The 17,380-nt window shown below is 39.0% G+C and overlaps 2 protein-coding genes across 2 annotated transcripts in view; one reads left to right on the forward strand and one right to left on the reverse strand.

The window, feature by feature from the left end:
• The window catches only part of LOC148124062 (uncharacterized), a 247,060-nt gene that overhangs the window by 200,722 nt on the left and 28,958 nt on the right, over positions 1–17,380 (forward strand). The window lies entirely within an intron of this gene.
• The window catches only part of VPS41 (VPS41 subunit of HOPS complex), a 197,998-nt gene that overhangs the window by 64,958 nt on the left and 115,660 nt on the right, over positions 1–17,380 (reverse strand). Inside the window, exons 8-10 of the mRNA XM_026702255.2 lie at positions 3,615–3,734; positions 1,967–2,113; positions 756–822 (exon numbers count right to left, since the gene is read on the reverse strand). Coding sequence (XP_026558040.2) covers positions 756–822; positions 1,967–2,113; positions 3,615–3,734 — 334 coding nt within the window. The remainder of the gene's footprint in view (positions 1–755; positions 823–1,966; positions 2,114–3,614; positions 3,735–17,380) is intronic.

Raw genomic sequence — 17,380 nt, forward strand, 5'->3', positions numbered from 1 at the left:
TTTAGCCAATTCAATATTATAACCGAAATTTTTGTCCATGCCACCATTGTTTCTTTAACATGTTCTTCCTCAAGTTTATATTCTATTCATCCATCATCTATTCTTGTTCTAAAAACTACACTGCAGCAATCAGAAGAATACAGCACATACCCAAATATTTCCCTGTGCATGACAATGAAATACCCATATATTATATGGGAATATAATTTCTGAGGTAGCCTCATGTAGACCATGCATCTTCATCCATATTTTGTACATTGGTTAAGTAAACTGGATCTCAAATCTATAAGCATGGAGTACCATTTTCTAACGACTTCCTATTTACAGAATCATGCCAGAATCATACCTGAAATACATTGATTTGGGTTTTTTATAAGTGTTTTCTTCCATCGATTTGTTTTCATTCTGTTGTTTTTTTTAATCAACCAAATGTTGATCAATTGGTTGCAAAAGAAATTTATTGACTAATTTTCCATCTGAGCCTGACACCATAGTCATCTGAGACTATGAGAGAGTAAGTGGCCTAATGTCAGCCAGCCAATTTTCATGCCTAAGATAGGTCCACAACTTACAGTCTCCTGATGTCTTAATTACTAGATCAAATCAGTTCTCCCCTGAAATATTTTGAATGTACTAAATATATAATATTGCAAGTAAAGACCTTTTTAAAAAGAGGGAAACTTTGTGACTTTGAATGTTTAATTGTAAAAACTATTATTTAGTGTAAGCTACTCACAAAAATATTACATTCGTACCTATTTCCACATAACGACTGGGTAGATCCCGCATTTCACTTGCATGCCGTTCTTTCACTGAGCATATCTATAAAGAAAATAATATTAATTATAATTACTTGTTTTAGAAAATAGTGTAAGATCATACTGATGTATTGGCAAAGTAACCACAGTAATGTTAAGATTATAATTTCAGTAAATATTACAATTTAATGCTAGGAGCAGCATATAAAGTACCTAAATGTCTCAAAAATATCTGTAAGAGTTCATTCTTGTTTAAATTTCAAGTGTAACATTAAATTTAGTATCATAGCTTTTATAGTTGTCAGATTAGCAACTCTGTCAGACTATAATGGTAAAACCTACAAAAAGTATTTTGTCATTTTGAAATCTACCAAATTTATGCTGTTTGTAGTTCTTACGTAGAAATTTTTTTTGCCTCAGATTCATCCAAGAAAGGTTTTGTCTATGGAAAGAACTATGATTCTTTGTTACTTATTTTTATTTTTGCCACAAAATAATTATTTCCATGTTTTTAGCACTGTCTTAAATTCATATCAATATAAGTTTCGGTTGGTCAAGAAAATAAGCATTTTTATATACATAACATCATACAACTTCCAAACATTACTTAGGATTCAGTCTTACAATGTCTACTCAAGTAGCTGTTGTATTTACAATGTCTACTCAAGTATTCAGTGGTATTTACTTCCACAAAGGAAATGTTAAAGTTTTGTCCTTTTTGGTCTTTGGTTAGAAATGAAGGGCAATTGTTTGGTAGAAAACTGTTGTGTCTGCCCACACTATAATCTCTCCAAGAAAGCATGTGTTCAACATCCCAGGATTATTACTCACTAAAGTTAAGGCTGATGGAAAATAGTTGATAAAACATTCAACTTATATACTACCTTTTCAAACTAAGCAGTTAATGAAACCAAAACTCTTTTAGCAGCTCTCAAAGCACACTACTGGAAGACAAAGGAAGAAGATCATCCCAGTCTTGCCTACTCACATGCTTAAGATAAATCTGTCTGACCACTGGGCATTTGTCATTATTCCTTCTTATGAAGGTCAGCCCAATGACATTTCTATGGCAGCAGGAGTTCTCTGCACAGTAGTCAAATCAAATTTCCTTCTCCCCCCACCTTCCCTATCGCTTTCACTTTTCAGAAATAATCCTCTGTTTGTCTGTGATAGCAGCAAGCATTTATTACAAAGATAGGTAATTGTACCTTTACTGAATTTCCCCAGCCAATAATCAGTGTTAAATTATCTTTCCAGCAAAGGCTGCAGGGATACATATCAGGACGGAGGCTTATATCGTCTCGGGGCACATTGGTGATTCTTTGCTTAGCAGTCATGTCAAATATCTTCACGCCCTGGAATTTTAATACACAGTAAGAGATTTCTGTGTGACATTTTTTTACACAAAACATAGAAGTATTACAGGCTATATCAAGGTGGTAGCACTATTGGAGGCACAAAAAAGATTTTGGTGAACAATTGGAAAAATTTGGCAGGAAAACTTAATGTGAATTCTCTTCTACAGCAAGCTCTTAAAATGTAGTAAACAAGGGAAGCAGTTATGTAATTTTACTTTGCTGCTGCAGTTTACAAACAAAACTCACGTATACATACATGCGCATTGATCTTTCTTTTTTGTATTTCTTATTATACAAGAAAACTACAAATGTGTGATAAGATTTACAAAATACATGAAATAATTAGTTTTTCTCTGTTCTTTAAATTGTGAGAATTAAGTTGTGCTATCTTCTAAACATGTTGTTTAGAACTAATTTCTTTCTTGAAGTTAGCTTTGCCTAAGCTAGCAAAATTTATTACAAATTCTTTACAAATGTTTTCTGACATGGAAACTGAACAAGATGTGGTTATGACCAAGAGATAAAACTCTTTATGCTTCCACTTTTGTAATTACAAAACTGTAAATTATTTGGACAATATCTCCTCCTGGACAAGAATTTCAAATCACAGTATACAGAAGTGAATGCTACAATTTCTTCCTTTCAGGAGAAAAAACATATAATAACAAGATGTTCCATTGTTTTAACACTGATTGTCAAAATTAAACTAGAAATGTTTGAAGTAGAAATATCTGTATGGGAAGACTCTACAAAATTGCTCTAAAACTACTTTATGTAGGGGGGGAAGCCCCTTCTTAAACTTTTTAAGAATATTTATTAGCCTTATACATCACTGAATACTCTCACAAGATGTAGTATTTAAAAGGTCCTACATAATGACTTTTCTGGTTGCACAACTTAGTCTCCCTTTAAATGTTTCTAAACTACAGCTCCCAGAATTTTTCACCATTGATTATGATGTGAGGAAATTTGAAGCATTCAAATGTCCAAATTAGAATATTTGGAAGGTACAGGTCTCCTAGTTCTGCCTTAAAGAAAACACACTGATTTTGAGAGGGAAATCGTGAAGGAATGTGATGGTATTACGTTTCCCAGAAAAGTGAGTAAGAGTACATTTTTCTTCTGAACTTCGAGGAGTTATTCTACGGATTTATGTTTTCCTACTAGCAAAAAGTGAGAATTACATTAAAACCATGGCAGAGGGTCAGAGAAATATTTAAGACTTCATATGACAGTTAGTCAACAGTTCTTGTTCATAAAGCAAATCTATGGTTTTGGGCTGAAGAATCCTAAATAAGAGTTTATTCTACAATCCTCTGCAAATTAAATTTCTAAACATTTCCTGAATGACGATAACAATGTGTCTCTTGAACAAATTACAGGCTTATCTTTTCTGCCTTCAGTTTTAAAATACACATGCTCACACATATGAAATCACTTTAAGATGAATTAAGGTAATGACACCAGAGAAGTACACTATCAACCCAGCAGAACTCACCATATTGTTGGCCCATGCAATCAGATTTCCTCTCCATTTCACACTCCTTATAGGTCCCTCTCCTTCATGTAAAACAGAATGCTTCCATCTATTCATCCAATTCTTTTCAAATAACAATAACTGGGTAGAAGAGTAATTTTTAAGTTTTTAAAATAGATTAATATAAATAGGTATATCATATATATAAAGTTCACTGTAAAATAAAAAGTACAGGAGAAAATGTCTTCAGTTTTTAAATTACCGCAACAAGAAAGACAATATAGGCAAAGAAATACAAGCAGAACTAAAAGTGTAAGATTTTAGGACATTACATAAAATCTAGGATAGGCAAAAATGTAATCCAGAATTTTTGCTTTTGAATGGTTTGATAAAGCTAAATCACCCAGTATGATTTAAATGTCATACTTTCAAAATATTAACCTGTGTAAAGTGGACAATATCAATTACTACAGCAAATACGTATAAACAAGGAGATTCATAAAGATTTACATACTTTGTCCTCATGTTTTATTCCTTCCTTCTCATGTAACCATGGGAAGAAAACTAGAGTCCTTCTCTTCACTTTTCATCTAAATACACATAATTGCTATTTCTATGGTGCATAAAATATATTATTAGATGCAGCTTACATTATTTGAACTGGTGATTCCTAAGGAAATGGACAGCGCTTTCTGTGCTGTCAGTTTGGCACCTGGATCCTGGCCCCCTACTCAGCTGTAAAAGCAGCCAGGGAGATGAACCACAATTGTGCCCATACAGTAAATTAGCTCCTTTGACAAAGAAGTGGCCCCTCGTCACCACCTCTTTGGCAGTGATGTGTCCCACTTCAGGAAGCTGTCCTTGGCATGGATGAAAGATTTTGAATATAGTATAAATTTGGATGGATGGCAAAATTTATGGGAACAAAATAAAAAAAATGACTTTGGCCACATTGTTTAAATAAAATTTATATAAATTGTTTTATAGATGGCATATTACACCATCAAAATTGGCTAAAATGTACTCATATCTTTCCCCTGTGTGTTGGAAGTGTAATAAGGAAAATGGAATGTATTATCATCTATGGTGGAATTGCAAAGAAGCCCAAATATTTTGGCAGAAAATCCAGAAATGGTTATAAGAGATATGTAAAATTAAAATAGAATATAGACCTGAATTTTTCTTGTTAGGAATTAATGAGGGAAAATATGATAAAGATATTATATACTTCATAATTCATGTAATCACAGCTGCAAGATTAGCCTATGCCCAACAGTGGAAATGTAAGGAAACCCCAGGAGAAACAGAAATAATTAGGAAAATTTGGACGCGCGCAGAAATGGATAAATTGACAAAAGAACTTAAAAAAAAGGATGAATCTGATTATTACAAAATATGGGATAAGTTTTATCACTGGTTGGAAAAAAGGAAGGATCAAGAAAATAAGACATGATTAAGGTTGATGTATATATTATATACTATGTATATAGAATGTATATATGTATTATTCTTTATACAACCTTGCGATGTAAGACAATTATGTGGGTTGGGAGGATTGCACCATGTTCATTGGTTTTTAAATGTCTTTTTCTTTCTTTTTTGTGTATGTTTAATATTTTTTTTTAAAAAAGAATATCATTGGACCCAGCAAATTTTGATAACTAATTACCAGTCATGAAACTCCCATTCCTTGTGAAGCTTATTGAGAAGATGGTCAGTCAGCAGAATCCTGCAGGAAATTCATTATCTAGACATGGGTTTCAGACTAAGGTTTATTATTGAGTTATCATATTAATGACCTCTAGTGGAGTTGGGATGATGATTGTGCCTTGCTCTCCTTGCTCTCTTGGCAACTTTTGATATAGTCAACTACCATATCCTTCTGACCTGTTTCTCTCTTACAGTGGTTCTCTTCATTTCTTTGGTGCCAATTCCAGTCAGTTAGTGGCAAGAAGAGATTGTTCACTATGCCCCTCACTTATAATCTCTAACCCCTCTTCCCTCCTTTTCAACATCTTCATGAATGGCTTGGTAAATTTATCTGCTGGTTTGGGATTTGGTATAATCGATATGCTGATGATGTCCAAGTATATCTTTTGATCCTGGATTGGCCAAGTGCGCCTGTCAGGGTTCAGTCCCAGAACTGAGAGGCTGTGTGGGTTTGAATGAGGAAGAACTGTCTTCAATTCAGTCCTATCAGGATGAAGTGCCTGTGCATGCTTGTACAGATATGGGATATTCCAACATTGATCCTTCAAGCAGTCATTCCTAATTACCCCCAAAGCAACACATAACAGAGCCACATGGGACTGCTCTTGAAGACCACCTAGAAGTTTCAGCTGGCCCAGAATACAGCTGCACAGCTGCCAGGGTTCCAAGTAATAAATCCATTTCAAACAACACTCCAAGACAATTAGATTCCTCAAAGTATAGCTTTATTGGAAATACCATATTGGCACTTATTTAAGTGAAAAACCACTCTGAAAAGTCCTGTGGGTTTGCACCTAATTAAAAGTAAAAGTTTTTCTCTCAATCCCAAACAATCAGTCACATGGTCCAATCAAGACGCTATCTGATGGTGTGTGACAACACTCCTCCTTCCTCCAACCAAGTGTAAGAATGTCCTTTGTTCTCAAGAGAAAGTATTATTTTTTAACTACATAAGCCCAGCTATCTCTAATCCCCCTCCCTATTCCACAGCTCTAGTGTGGCAGCACTGAAGCTCCAAGATGGTTTCATCCAGGCAAGCTTCAGGATTGAACAGGCTGCCCCCCTCAATTGAAGTGGATTTCTGGCAAGACAAAGCATATGGGGGAAATTAGTTGGCTCATCTTACCCCCCCTTCCTCCACCTGGAGGTCCCTTTGGCTTCTGAGAGAACCCATAATGAAACTGCTTAACCAACCTATCTGCCTTTACATCCCAGCTCTTGAAAAAAGTGGCCTCAAGAAAGGGTATTGTTAGGAATGTAAGTCACCTAACATTTGGGTTGGAAATATATAAACCAGGATAGACATTTTAACACTGTTTCTTTAAGGGAATGCTAAAATTGTAATTGGGTGTGGTTCCTCAAATGACCATAAGATGGAGCCAGAAACCTGGGTTGTTCTGTTCTGTTGTTGCTGAGAGTGTTGCCGTTCCTGCATTTTTCCCTATTGACTGTTGCTGATCATCGTTAGTCTTGGATTTGATGTGAGTCTTTTACTGAATTGTTTATGATACTGGACTTTGTTATTTGGATTATCCCTGGACTGAAAACTGACTGCTTTAACCGTGAATGACTTGGACTGTTTTGTTGGACTTTGCTAAAACATTTATTGGAAGTAAAAACCTACATTTTTATTATACAGTGTATCTGTGTGCTGGTTGTGTATTATTCAAACACTACTCTCAAATACATCTCCCTGTATGCGTAAATTCACCTAACGGGGAATTATCTCAACACTGGTTATGGGCCCAGGCCATACCAGGCTCAGATAACTGAGAGTTAGTGTGGATACACAGTACTGTATACAGACAGCTTTTACTGTTTAATTGAGGGTTACTGTCCTGGTAAAGATGGCACAAGATACTTCAACAAATCTACCACTGATAACCCGGTTGGATGGAACAAACTCTGTTTCCTAGTCTACGAAGTGCAGCCTACTTCTGCGTAGAGAAGGTTTATGGAATGTAGTTCAAAATCCACCGAATGTAAATGCTTGGGATCCAAATAATGAGGATGATGCCAAGAAGCTTGCTGACTTTAAACAGAATAACGAACAAGCTCTTTGTATAATTGGACTAACACTGAGTGACCAGCAGCTAGTCCATATTCATGGAGAAGAGTCTGCTGCTAGGTGTTGGGAGAATTTGAAGAGGATTTATGTTCGTGACAGTGTAGGTGCACACATACATCTTACACCTAAACTGTTTAGAGCACGTCTTCTGAAAGGTGGAGATATGTTAGCTCATTTGAACCTCATGAAAAGAACTTTTCAAGAGCTACATGAAAAGGAACTGATATTTTCAGAGCTGCATCAAGTTTACACCATTCTTTCCTCATTGGATGAAAGTTATGATGATTAGGTATCTTCACTGGAAGTCCTGACCAGAGATAAACTGACACTGACTGACATAACCAGAAGCAAGAAGATGGCTAGATAGGGACCAACTGAGGAAGGAACAACCACAAGAAGAGGATTTGTCTTCAACTGCCTAGACTGTTAGGAAATGTTTTTCTTGTGGGGCTAGGGGATGTACAGCTAAATTCTGTAAGAAAGGAAAACAACAGAATACTGATAATCACCAAAAGGCCAAGAAGAATGTTAGTTTAGCTATGTCTAGCAATTCAACTGTAAATCATGATTTGTGGGTTGTTGATAGTGGAGCATTGTAATGCATTACTAAAGATAGAAAAAGGTTTGTAAAGATGCCCATGAGCTAGCAACATGTTTCATTGGCAAATAGATGGAAGATTAAAGCATCAGATGAAGGTACTGCATATTGTTCTTGTATAAACGAACATTTAACTATGTTATATGTACCTAAACTGAAATTTAATTTATTATCAGTAAGGGCTTTAGTTAATCTTGGTTATGTAGTAACCTTTAGGGGAGACAACTGTATAATAGAGAAAGAGGGTAAAAGTGTTACTGTTACATTAGAAAATGATTTATATGTGATACATGATGATCAGTTGAAGATGGCTAACTCAGTTTATAACAATGCTAAGCCACATGATGAATGTATACATTTACTGCATAGACGTCTAGGGCATATTAATTTCAAAATGCTCAAACAAACTGTTGAATTGTCAGAGGGAGTAAAATTGAAACCCTGTAGCAAGTATTTAAACTGTAATGCCTGTAGCCACGAGAAGAGCAAGGTTACTCCTGCAAACAGACTAAATGGGTTTAAGACCAAAGAACATTTAGAGGTTGTGTTTGCTGACATAATTGGTCCTAAAAAACCAAGTTTAAGAGGTGTCTGCTATATTTTGAGTATTATGGACCATTACTCATGATATGGTTTCTGCTATCTTATGAAACATTCCAACATTTCTTTAACTGGCTAAGGTTTGCTGAGAAAAAAATGAAAAGTAAAGTAATTACTTTAGTTACTGATAATGGAACTGAATTTGTTAACAAAAGATTCCAAAATATTTTGAAATTGGCTGGTGTTGAGCATAAACGTTCTGCACCTTACAGACCACAACATAACTCGTTTGTAGAATGAAGAGGGCAAACATTACAAGCCATGGCTCGCACTATGTTATCTGATTCAGGTTTACCTGAAACACTGTGGGGTAAGGCCATAATGTGTAGTAATCATGTTTTAAACAACGTAGTTAATACAACAACTGGTGAATTGCCATTCACTCGGTGGCATGGCAGAAAACCAAATTTAAGTTACCTACACACATTTGGAGCTCCAGCATGGGTGCATATTCCCTCACAAGTAAGACTGAAAGGGCAACATAGAGCTAAGAAGTTATTTTTTGTGGGTTATGAGGCCAACTCGTTTAGATTCTGGGATCAAGGCACAGCTCATGTTTATTGTAGTGCTAATGCAAAATTCCTTGAGCATGTTGGGTGGAATAAACTGGAACAGGAAACCAGCAATGATATTATTATTAACACCCAAATAATCCCTAAAGATAAAATAAGTAAACCACAAATAGCCATTAAAGAGGAAGAACAGGAGGAAGAACAGGCAGAGGAGGTTAGCCCTGTATAACACAGGAGGTTAGCCCTGTATTACAAAGACATTCAACCCAAGTAACACGGCCACCTGACAGATATCAGGCAAGTGTTGCATGCCAAGTGAATACAGTCCCAAATAACTATAATGAACTAAAATTGTATCCTACTAAGGATCAGGCTGCTTGGCAGGAAGCAACGGATAAGGAATTAGAATCTTTTAAAAGATTGGAGGTATATGAAAATGTTAAGTTACCACCGGATAAACATGCCATAGGATGTAAATGGATATGTAAACTGAAGACAGATGTAGATGGGACTGTTACCCATAAAGCCAGGTTAGTAGCACAAGGGTTTAATCAGACAGCAAATGACTATGATGAGATGTTTGCACTTAGTCTGAAGGCTACTACATTAAGGGCAGCTTTAGTGTGGGCAGCTAAGGAGAAATACATTGTAAATCATTTGGATGTAGAGACAGCATATCTGCATGCACTGTTGCAACACACTATATATTTAAAGAAACCTTTAGGTATCAAAACTGATAAAACAACTGATTGCTGGAAATTAAAAAAGATTCTTTATGGTTTGAAGCAATCAGGATATGAGTGGAACCAATGTATAGTTAAAGAATTAATTAAAATAGATTTTGTAGCTGGCATGGCTGATCCATGTTTGTTTAAAAGAGAAAGTAATGGTGTAATTTCATTGTTATCATTTACTGATGACATAGCATTAATCACCAAAACTGAACAAGAAGCTACTGAAATAATTTCACTGTTAGAACAGAAATTTAAGATAAAACAGTTAGGAGAAATCAAACAATATCTTGGTTTAAAGATAGATAGAACTAGGGGAGGATGCAAAAACTCACAGGCAGATAAAATTAACCAATTACTAAAAAGTTTTAAAATGGAACTTTGTAAACTGGCTAAAACACCAATGAGCCAGGAGTTTAGCCATAGTGATGTTCAAAGTCCTATTTTTGAGAAGAACATTTATCAATCCTTGATTGGTAGTTTATCTTATCTCAGTAATTGGTCAAGGCGAGATATAGCATCAGTGTTAACCGATTAGCGAGGTTTAATGCTGAGACAACTGAAAGGCACTGGCAAGCTGCTAAGAGTGTGTTAAGGTATCTAAAACAAAGAACGCATTATGCATTGTATTTGGAGCCTAAGAATGAACTAAGTTTACTGCATATGCCAATGCAAGTTTCACTACAGACATAAATACATGTAAATCTACGTCAGGGACTGTAGTATTATTAGGAAAAGTGTTGATTGGATGGAGGTCTATTCCACAGAAACATCTAAGTTTATCAACAATGAAGGCTGAATGTTTGTCTTTATTATGTACAGATTTAGTTTATTATAAGCAACTATTGATTGATATGGGAATTGATGTAACAGATTCTATTGTTTTTGAAGATAACCAATCAGCAATACAGATGGCTTCAAATCTTGCTGCTAAGACAAGATCAAAACACATAGATTTAAAATATTTAAAGGTGAGACAATATGTGAAAAGTAAGATGATTAAGCTGGAATACTGTATGTCAGAAAATAATATCGCAGATCATTTTACAAAAGCCTAAGGCTCTGTAAAGCATAAGGCTTGCTGTAAGGATTATGGATTTAGAATATAAGGTTGTATATATTGTCCTACCCAAAGGGGAGAATGTTAGGAATGTAAGTTACCTAACATTTGGGTTGGAAATATATAAACCAGGATAGACATTTTAATATTGTTTCTTTAAGGGAATGCTAAAATTGTAATTGGGTGTGGTTCCTCAAACGACCATAAAATGGAGCCAGAAACCTGGGTTGTTCTGTTCTGTTGTTGTTGAGAGTGTTGCCGTTCCTGCATTTTTCCCTATTGACTGTTGCTGATCATCGTTAGTCTTGGATTTGATGTAAGTCTTTTACTGAACTGTTTATGATACTGGACTTGGTTATTTGGATTATCCCTGTGGCTATTCCACCATTAAGCAGACATTGTCAAACACGGATACAGGGATGTTTGCACGTATCCAATGACCTTGTTTTAGCCAACTGAATAATGTTTCAATATCACGAAACACTGACTGTTGTTGCTTTTCTTCCCAGGACACCATAGCCAATATGATAAGCATATTTGCAAGCTTGCAAACTATCACATACTTTGTTCTTTGTTCTTTGTTTATGATCTTCTTCCATATAAGGTAAAACTCTGCTACCCCCTGTGTGCTCCCCCACCCGCTTGAAAGAGGTTAATAAATGAGGTTTGTACAGAGCACCCGAGGCCGCTTTCTCAGCTCCTTCTCCAGGTCCCCCTCCTCCTCCTCCTCCCCCTCCTCCTGCTGCGGCTGCTGCTGCCTGGGTCAATCCATCTGCCTCGGGTGTGAAGTGCTGCCTCCTATGAAAACAATCGGATGTCTGGTGTCTGTTATTGGTATTCACCCTTGCGAGGGTCCCTCTAAACTTCTTCCCTGCGGGGAACTCCATAGGCAGCGAAAGAACGCAGACGGAGCAACGGACAGGTCGCTCGCTGCGACAACTGGGGGCTCGTCCGGGATCCGTCTGCCTTCGCTGTCTCAAAGGTGTGATCTCTGTCTAGAGGTGCATATCCTTCACTCCCGTTCTTACGCACCTGGCAAAGGCATCGTACAATCGTAAGTAATGGGCTCCTCACCTTCCAAAGTTTCGTCAAGTCATAGGGACGAACTTTATACTATAGTGAAGAAGGCTAATTCATTTCAAAAAATTAATGGCACCACTGTATATCCTCTTTCAAAAAAATTATTGACTAACTTATTGACATATATAGAGGAACATTGTCCATCTTATCCTGAAAAGGGAACACTCCGACACTCCTCATGGCAGAAATTGGGGAAATATCTACACGATATCCCCCGAGCCCCGCCTGAAATATTAACATCTTGGCGGGCTGTCATGGCAGCATTAAACACACTCTATCCTCCAAAAGAGAATGCTGCACCTCTTACCTCTAAACCCCCTCTCTTCTTCTTCCTCAACTAATCCTGCTAAATCTGGAGATCCTCTTGTGGCACAGGTGGAAACTCCTCTCTTCCACCACCTTACATCAATCCTGCAGAATCTTCTAATCCTCCCCCTTCTGCCCCCACTCCTTCTTCCTCTCCACTAATTCCTCGAGGAGGCCTTATTAGCAATCTCCTTTCCTCCCCTCTACTGTTGGATGATTCTGAAACTCTTTCTGCCTTCCCTCTTGCCCTTCCCCCGGGAGGTGGCGGCAACCCTGTACACACTAACATTGAATTTAAGGTCTTGAAAAACATAAAAGATGCTGTAACTAATTATGGTCTGCATTCACCTTACACTAGAGGCATACTTGATTCCTTAGTTTCTGGTAATACTGTCATGTTGCTCTATGATTGGAAAATGTTGTTTTCTATGCTTATGACCCCAGCACAATATGTTGTGTGGCAGTCTGAGTATGAAAAATGTGTTGATGTAGAAATAAGGCGAGGTTTGCCGGCAGCAGTCACGGAAGCTCATCTTAAAGGGACAGGACAATTTGCCACTTTAGTTCAACAACAGACTTGTCCCCGCCGTGCGTTTGCCATCATTCATATGTGTGCAATGAATGCTTTAAAATGGGTGGATGATACAGACTCACAATCCACCCAAACCTTTTTAAAAGTAATGCAGAATCCTGATGAATCCTATGCCTCTTTCATTAGTCGCTTGCAAACTGCATTGGATCGTCAGATTGACAATGCTACTGCTAAACAGGAATTACTCATGAAATTGGCCTTTTCTAATGCTAATCATGACTGTCAAAAGATTTTGCAACCTGTTGCTAACAAGCCAGGGGTTACTTTGGCTGAGTTTCTCCAGCTTTGTAGAATTGTTGGCACAACCTCCCATAAAATGGATGCGCTTGCTGCAGCTATTTCTTCTTCTTTCCCTGCTTCCGCTTCCTCTCCTGACGCTTTTGCTTTAACTCGTAATGGCAATTGTTTCAACTGTGGCAAGCCTGGACATTTTAAAAGTCAGTGTCGGATGCCGGGAGGAGGAGGGGCACCCCGCAGCCAAGCTAGGGGCCCTCCGCCTCCTGATTCTAAAAAACCAAAAACTATCTGTCCTCGCTGTCGTAAAGGCTTTCACTGGGCTTCGCAGTGTCGTAGTAACCCCCTCTGCTCAGCCTTCGGAAACTAACTATGGGGCCCTCAGCTAGCCCCCGCTACTAAGGCTGACCTCCCCACTACCACTTTCCCGGTAGTGTTATCTGAAGACCTTGTGTATGATGACCCTGGTGCTGTTGTAACGCTTCCTTTAACTGCAACTCTTTTAACACCCTTGCCTCCCTCATTGCCTATTCTGCTCATTCCCAATTCCACTCTCACTATAGAAGGTATTGTTGCTGCTCCTTATCTATATGACTCCTCTGCTCTCAATAATCTAGCTCTTGCTGCAATAGGGGATCGCTGTTTTTCCTTAAAAAGGGGACTGTGGTCGCTACGCTTATCTTAATGCCACTTACTGATCCGCCTTCCCTATTTGCATTACAGCAACCTGTGCACGCTTCTAAACCTACCCTGTCTGTTACCTTGAATGGTTATGTTTCTGTCATCTGCTCTGCTGAGTGGCCACCTACTTGGTCTCTTACCGAGGCTGCCTCAGTGCAAGGCGTAGGCGGAGCTCAAGCCGCTAAGGTCAGCTCTAATTGGCTCTCTGCTTCTACTCCATATTCAACTATAACAGCATATCTTAAGCCTTATGTTCTTCCCCTGCACTGCAATCTATGGGGACGTGATTTGCTTTCTCAGTTTCATGCCTATATTCAACTACCCTAACATCTCTGTGTAAAGTCTTTGCTTTCTTTCAATATGTCTATTGCACCATTAACTCTCACATTGAAAACATCTTTGCCTGTATGGACTGATCAATGGCCTCTTAGCAAAGAAAAGTTAGAAGCATTGCACCTTCTTGTTCAGCAACAGCTTACGGAGGGGCATATTGAGCCATCTACAAGTCCTTACAACACTCCTGTTTTTGTTATCAAAAAGAAATCAGCACAACAGGCTGAATTGGCTGCTTTCTCATTAGCCTTGTCTCTTTTTCCACAGCAACCTTTAAATATCATATCTGATAGTATGTATGTCACTCAAATGGCTGTTTGCATGTTTGATGCCTATATCTCCCCTGTTACCCCTCCCTCTCTCATGACACTTTTTTTACAGCTCCAAGCGCTACTGAAGGAAAGAAGTAAGCCCTTATTTGTGGCTCACATTAGAAGTCATCAACACTTGCCTGGATTTTTATCAGAAGGCAATCATATGGCCGATGAGGCCTGCAAAATCATGACCTCCTCCCCTTTTCCTCAACCACTTTCGGCTGGGGAGAGTCATGACTATTTCCATCAAAATAAGAAGGCCCTGGTACAGCACCGGGATTACGTACCAGGAAGCCACAGCAATAATCCAACAATGTCCCACATGTAATCTCCAGGCTAGAGGTATCCCTGAGGGTGTTAATCCCAGGGGTATCCAAGCTTGTGACACATGGCAGATGGACGTTACTCACTATCCTCCCTTTGCTCCCTGGAAATACATTCATGTGTCCGTAGACACTTATTCAGGGTTTATTATGGCAACATTGCAAAGAGGAGAGGCAACTAAAAATGTTATTAATCACTGTATTCGAACATTCGTAACGTTGGGATGTCCAAAAATTCTCAAAACAGATAATGGTCCTGCTTATGTCAGCTCTCTCCTTTGCTGAGTTTTTTGTCATAAGTGGGCCATCACTCATAAATTCGGTATACCATTCAATAGCCAAGGTCAGGCTATTGTGGAAAGGGCAAACCAAACTTTGAAAATGCCCTTGATCGGCACACGGAAAAAAAGGGCTTAGGCCCCCGAACCTCCCGGCGTTACAAAACATCTTGAACATTACACTCTATGCTCTTAACTTTCTTAACCTCACTGGCTCTCCCTCTTCACGGCTGCTTCTCGCCATTTTACCAAGCCAGTGCCCCCTCCTCTCGCCCTCTTGTCTATTTCAGGCAACTTCCAGATCCTGCGTGGAAAGGCCCTGCACAGCTCATCACGTGGGGAAAAGGATACGCTGCAGTACAACTTCCTGACAAAGTGCTTTGGGTTCCTGCCCGTTGTGTCCGCCCTACCATGGGCCACCCAATGGCCACGACTCCTCTATCTCTCACCCTCTTGCTGACAATGATATTTCCAGTCTTTTCACTCTTTTTAATGCATCTCCAGGGGTTATCCTAGCCCCGCTTCACAGCACAGTAACCTTTACTTATGAAGACAATTCTCTTCCTGCCTGCAATTATGCCTTTCAGCATAATGGCCACACTCTTCTGCCTGCTTCAGAAATCACTCTCATATTATTATTTCCTTGCTTCATTTCTCTGACTATACAGGTAACTTCGCAAACAATTGGCTCCTATTCTTGTTTAGGCTTTTCTTTTAATCATACTTACCTCAATCATACTGTTCTCTTATTGTCTACCCCTCTTCTGCTTTTCCTCCCCTATCCCCACCGTTTCTATCCTGGCTACAGCTGCTTGACTCCAACGTCTCTCTTCTTTCGAACGCCTGGAGAGACACCTTCACTGCTGCATTCCACCCTGCGATTCTGCTGCCTGCCTTTGGAGATCTACTCTTCCATCTTATTGGCCAGGCCGTTATAAGTCACCCTTGGACCGCAGACATCGCCTCATCCCTCGATGGCACTTCTCACAAAACAACCACACTCATCCGGACGCAGTCGCCTCAGATACCCTGCAGTTCCGGGTCTCAGCTCCATTTCCAACGCCATGGAATGTGTCCAACGCTCTCCGGTAAAAAAAAGAAGGGAACTATTTGGAGGTAGTTTCAAATGACACTCTGTTGACAGATGACACCCAATATTCCATCACTTCTCATTTTGGGAAGGCTACAACCCTGGCCCTTCACCACGTGCGATTGGCTGACTATGGACAGTACCAGTGTGAAATTACAAAAAATGGTCAATGGATTTACCACTTCCTCCCGATTGACTCTCACTTTGTATCAACAGCACGCTCCACACACCACCCATCGTGTCCGTCGATCTCCTCGAGCAGTCTCCGCGAATGCACATCAACCACATACCTATACCTGGACTATCCTGGACGTTCAAGGACAAGTTCTTAATAGCACCACCAACTACACTCTGTGGCTATGGTTTCCCCATTATCCATAGACTTTGCTGAAATGGGTACTGGGGTCAGAAATTTGCTGACAAAAACTGCAAGCTGATATATGGGACAAACAAGGCTCTTGCACTCCAAATCCTGCTCATAACTTTCCTTTATACTTTTGTCCTGCTCACAGTACCGCGAATCCGCGCTGCTTGTGGTGGTCCAATCGATAGGTATTGTAAAAAATGGAACTGTGTGTCCACTGGCCACATTCGGTAGTCACCCCTCACCAAAGGAGATTATATCAACATTACCCGCACTGTGAGGCACCTTCCCTGCTCTTCGTGGCCATGTTGTGGCCAGAGACTGAACCCGCTCACCATTACCTTTACCGAAAAAGGGAAGACATTGACTCAACAACAATGGATGTCAGGGTTTACATGGGGGGACGGCAATGGGATGGTCATAGGGATGAAGGTAACATTTTCACTATTCGCTTAACAATGTCTTTGCCCACGTATGACATAGGTCCAAATCAAAATTTGAAGTCTGCCTTTTTACAAAAATCTGACACTCAGGCCAATCCATTAATTCAATTGGTTAATTCTTCTTTTGCATTGTTAAAAGCCACCCTTAATGACTCCTCCAAACGGACCAATGCTGGCTCTGCCTATCTGATCTGCCACCCTTTTATGATGCAGTAGCCTCAGATGAACCCATTCGCAATTCCACCTCAGATAACGGATGCCGATGGAATACTTCTTCCATCACGGTTACTGACATAATAGGTCAAGGATGCTGTTTGGGAAATATCCCTGCTAATTATTCCAAGTATTGTCATAATGTTTCATTAGGTCATCATTGCCAAGTCTATTTGCCCAAAGAACGGTTAGCCATCACATCCTTTACCGGGCATGGTGGATATAACCCATTATATACCTCTTCTGAAACAACATAA

The sequence above is a fragment of the Pseudonaja textilis genome, chromosome Z (assembly GCF_049901715.1).
Source record: "Pseudonaja textilis isolate UNSWEBS1 chromosome Z, rPseTex1.2, whole genome shotgun sequence".
NCBI classification, from domain to species: domain Eukaryota; kingdom Metazoa; phylum Chordata; class Lepidosauria; order Squamata; family Elapidae; genus Pseudonaja; species Pseudonaja textilis.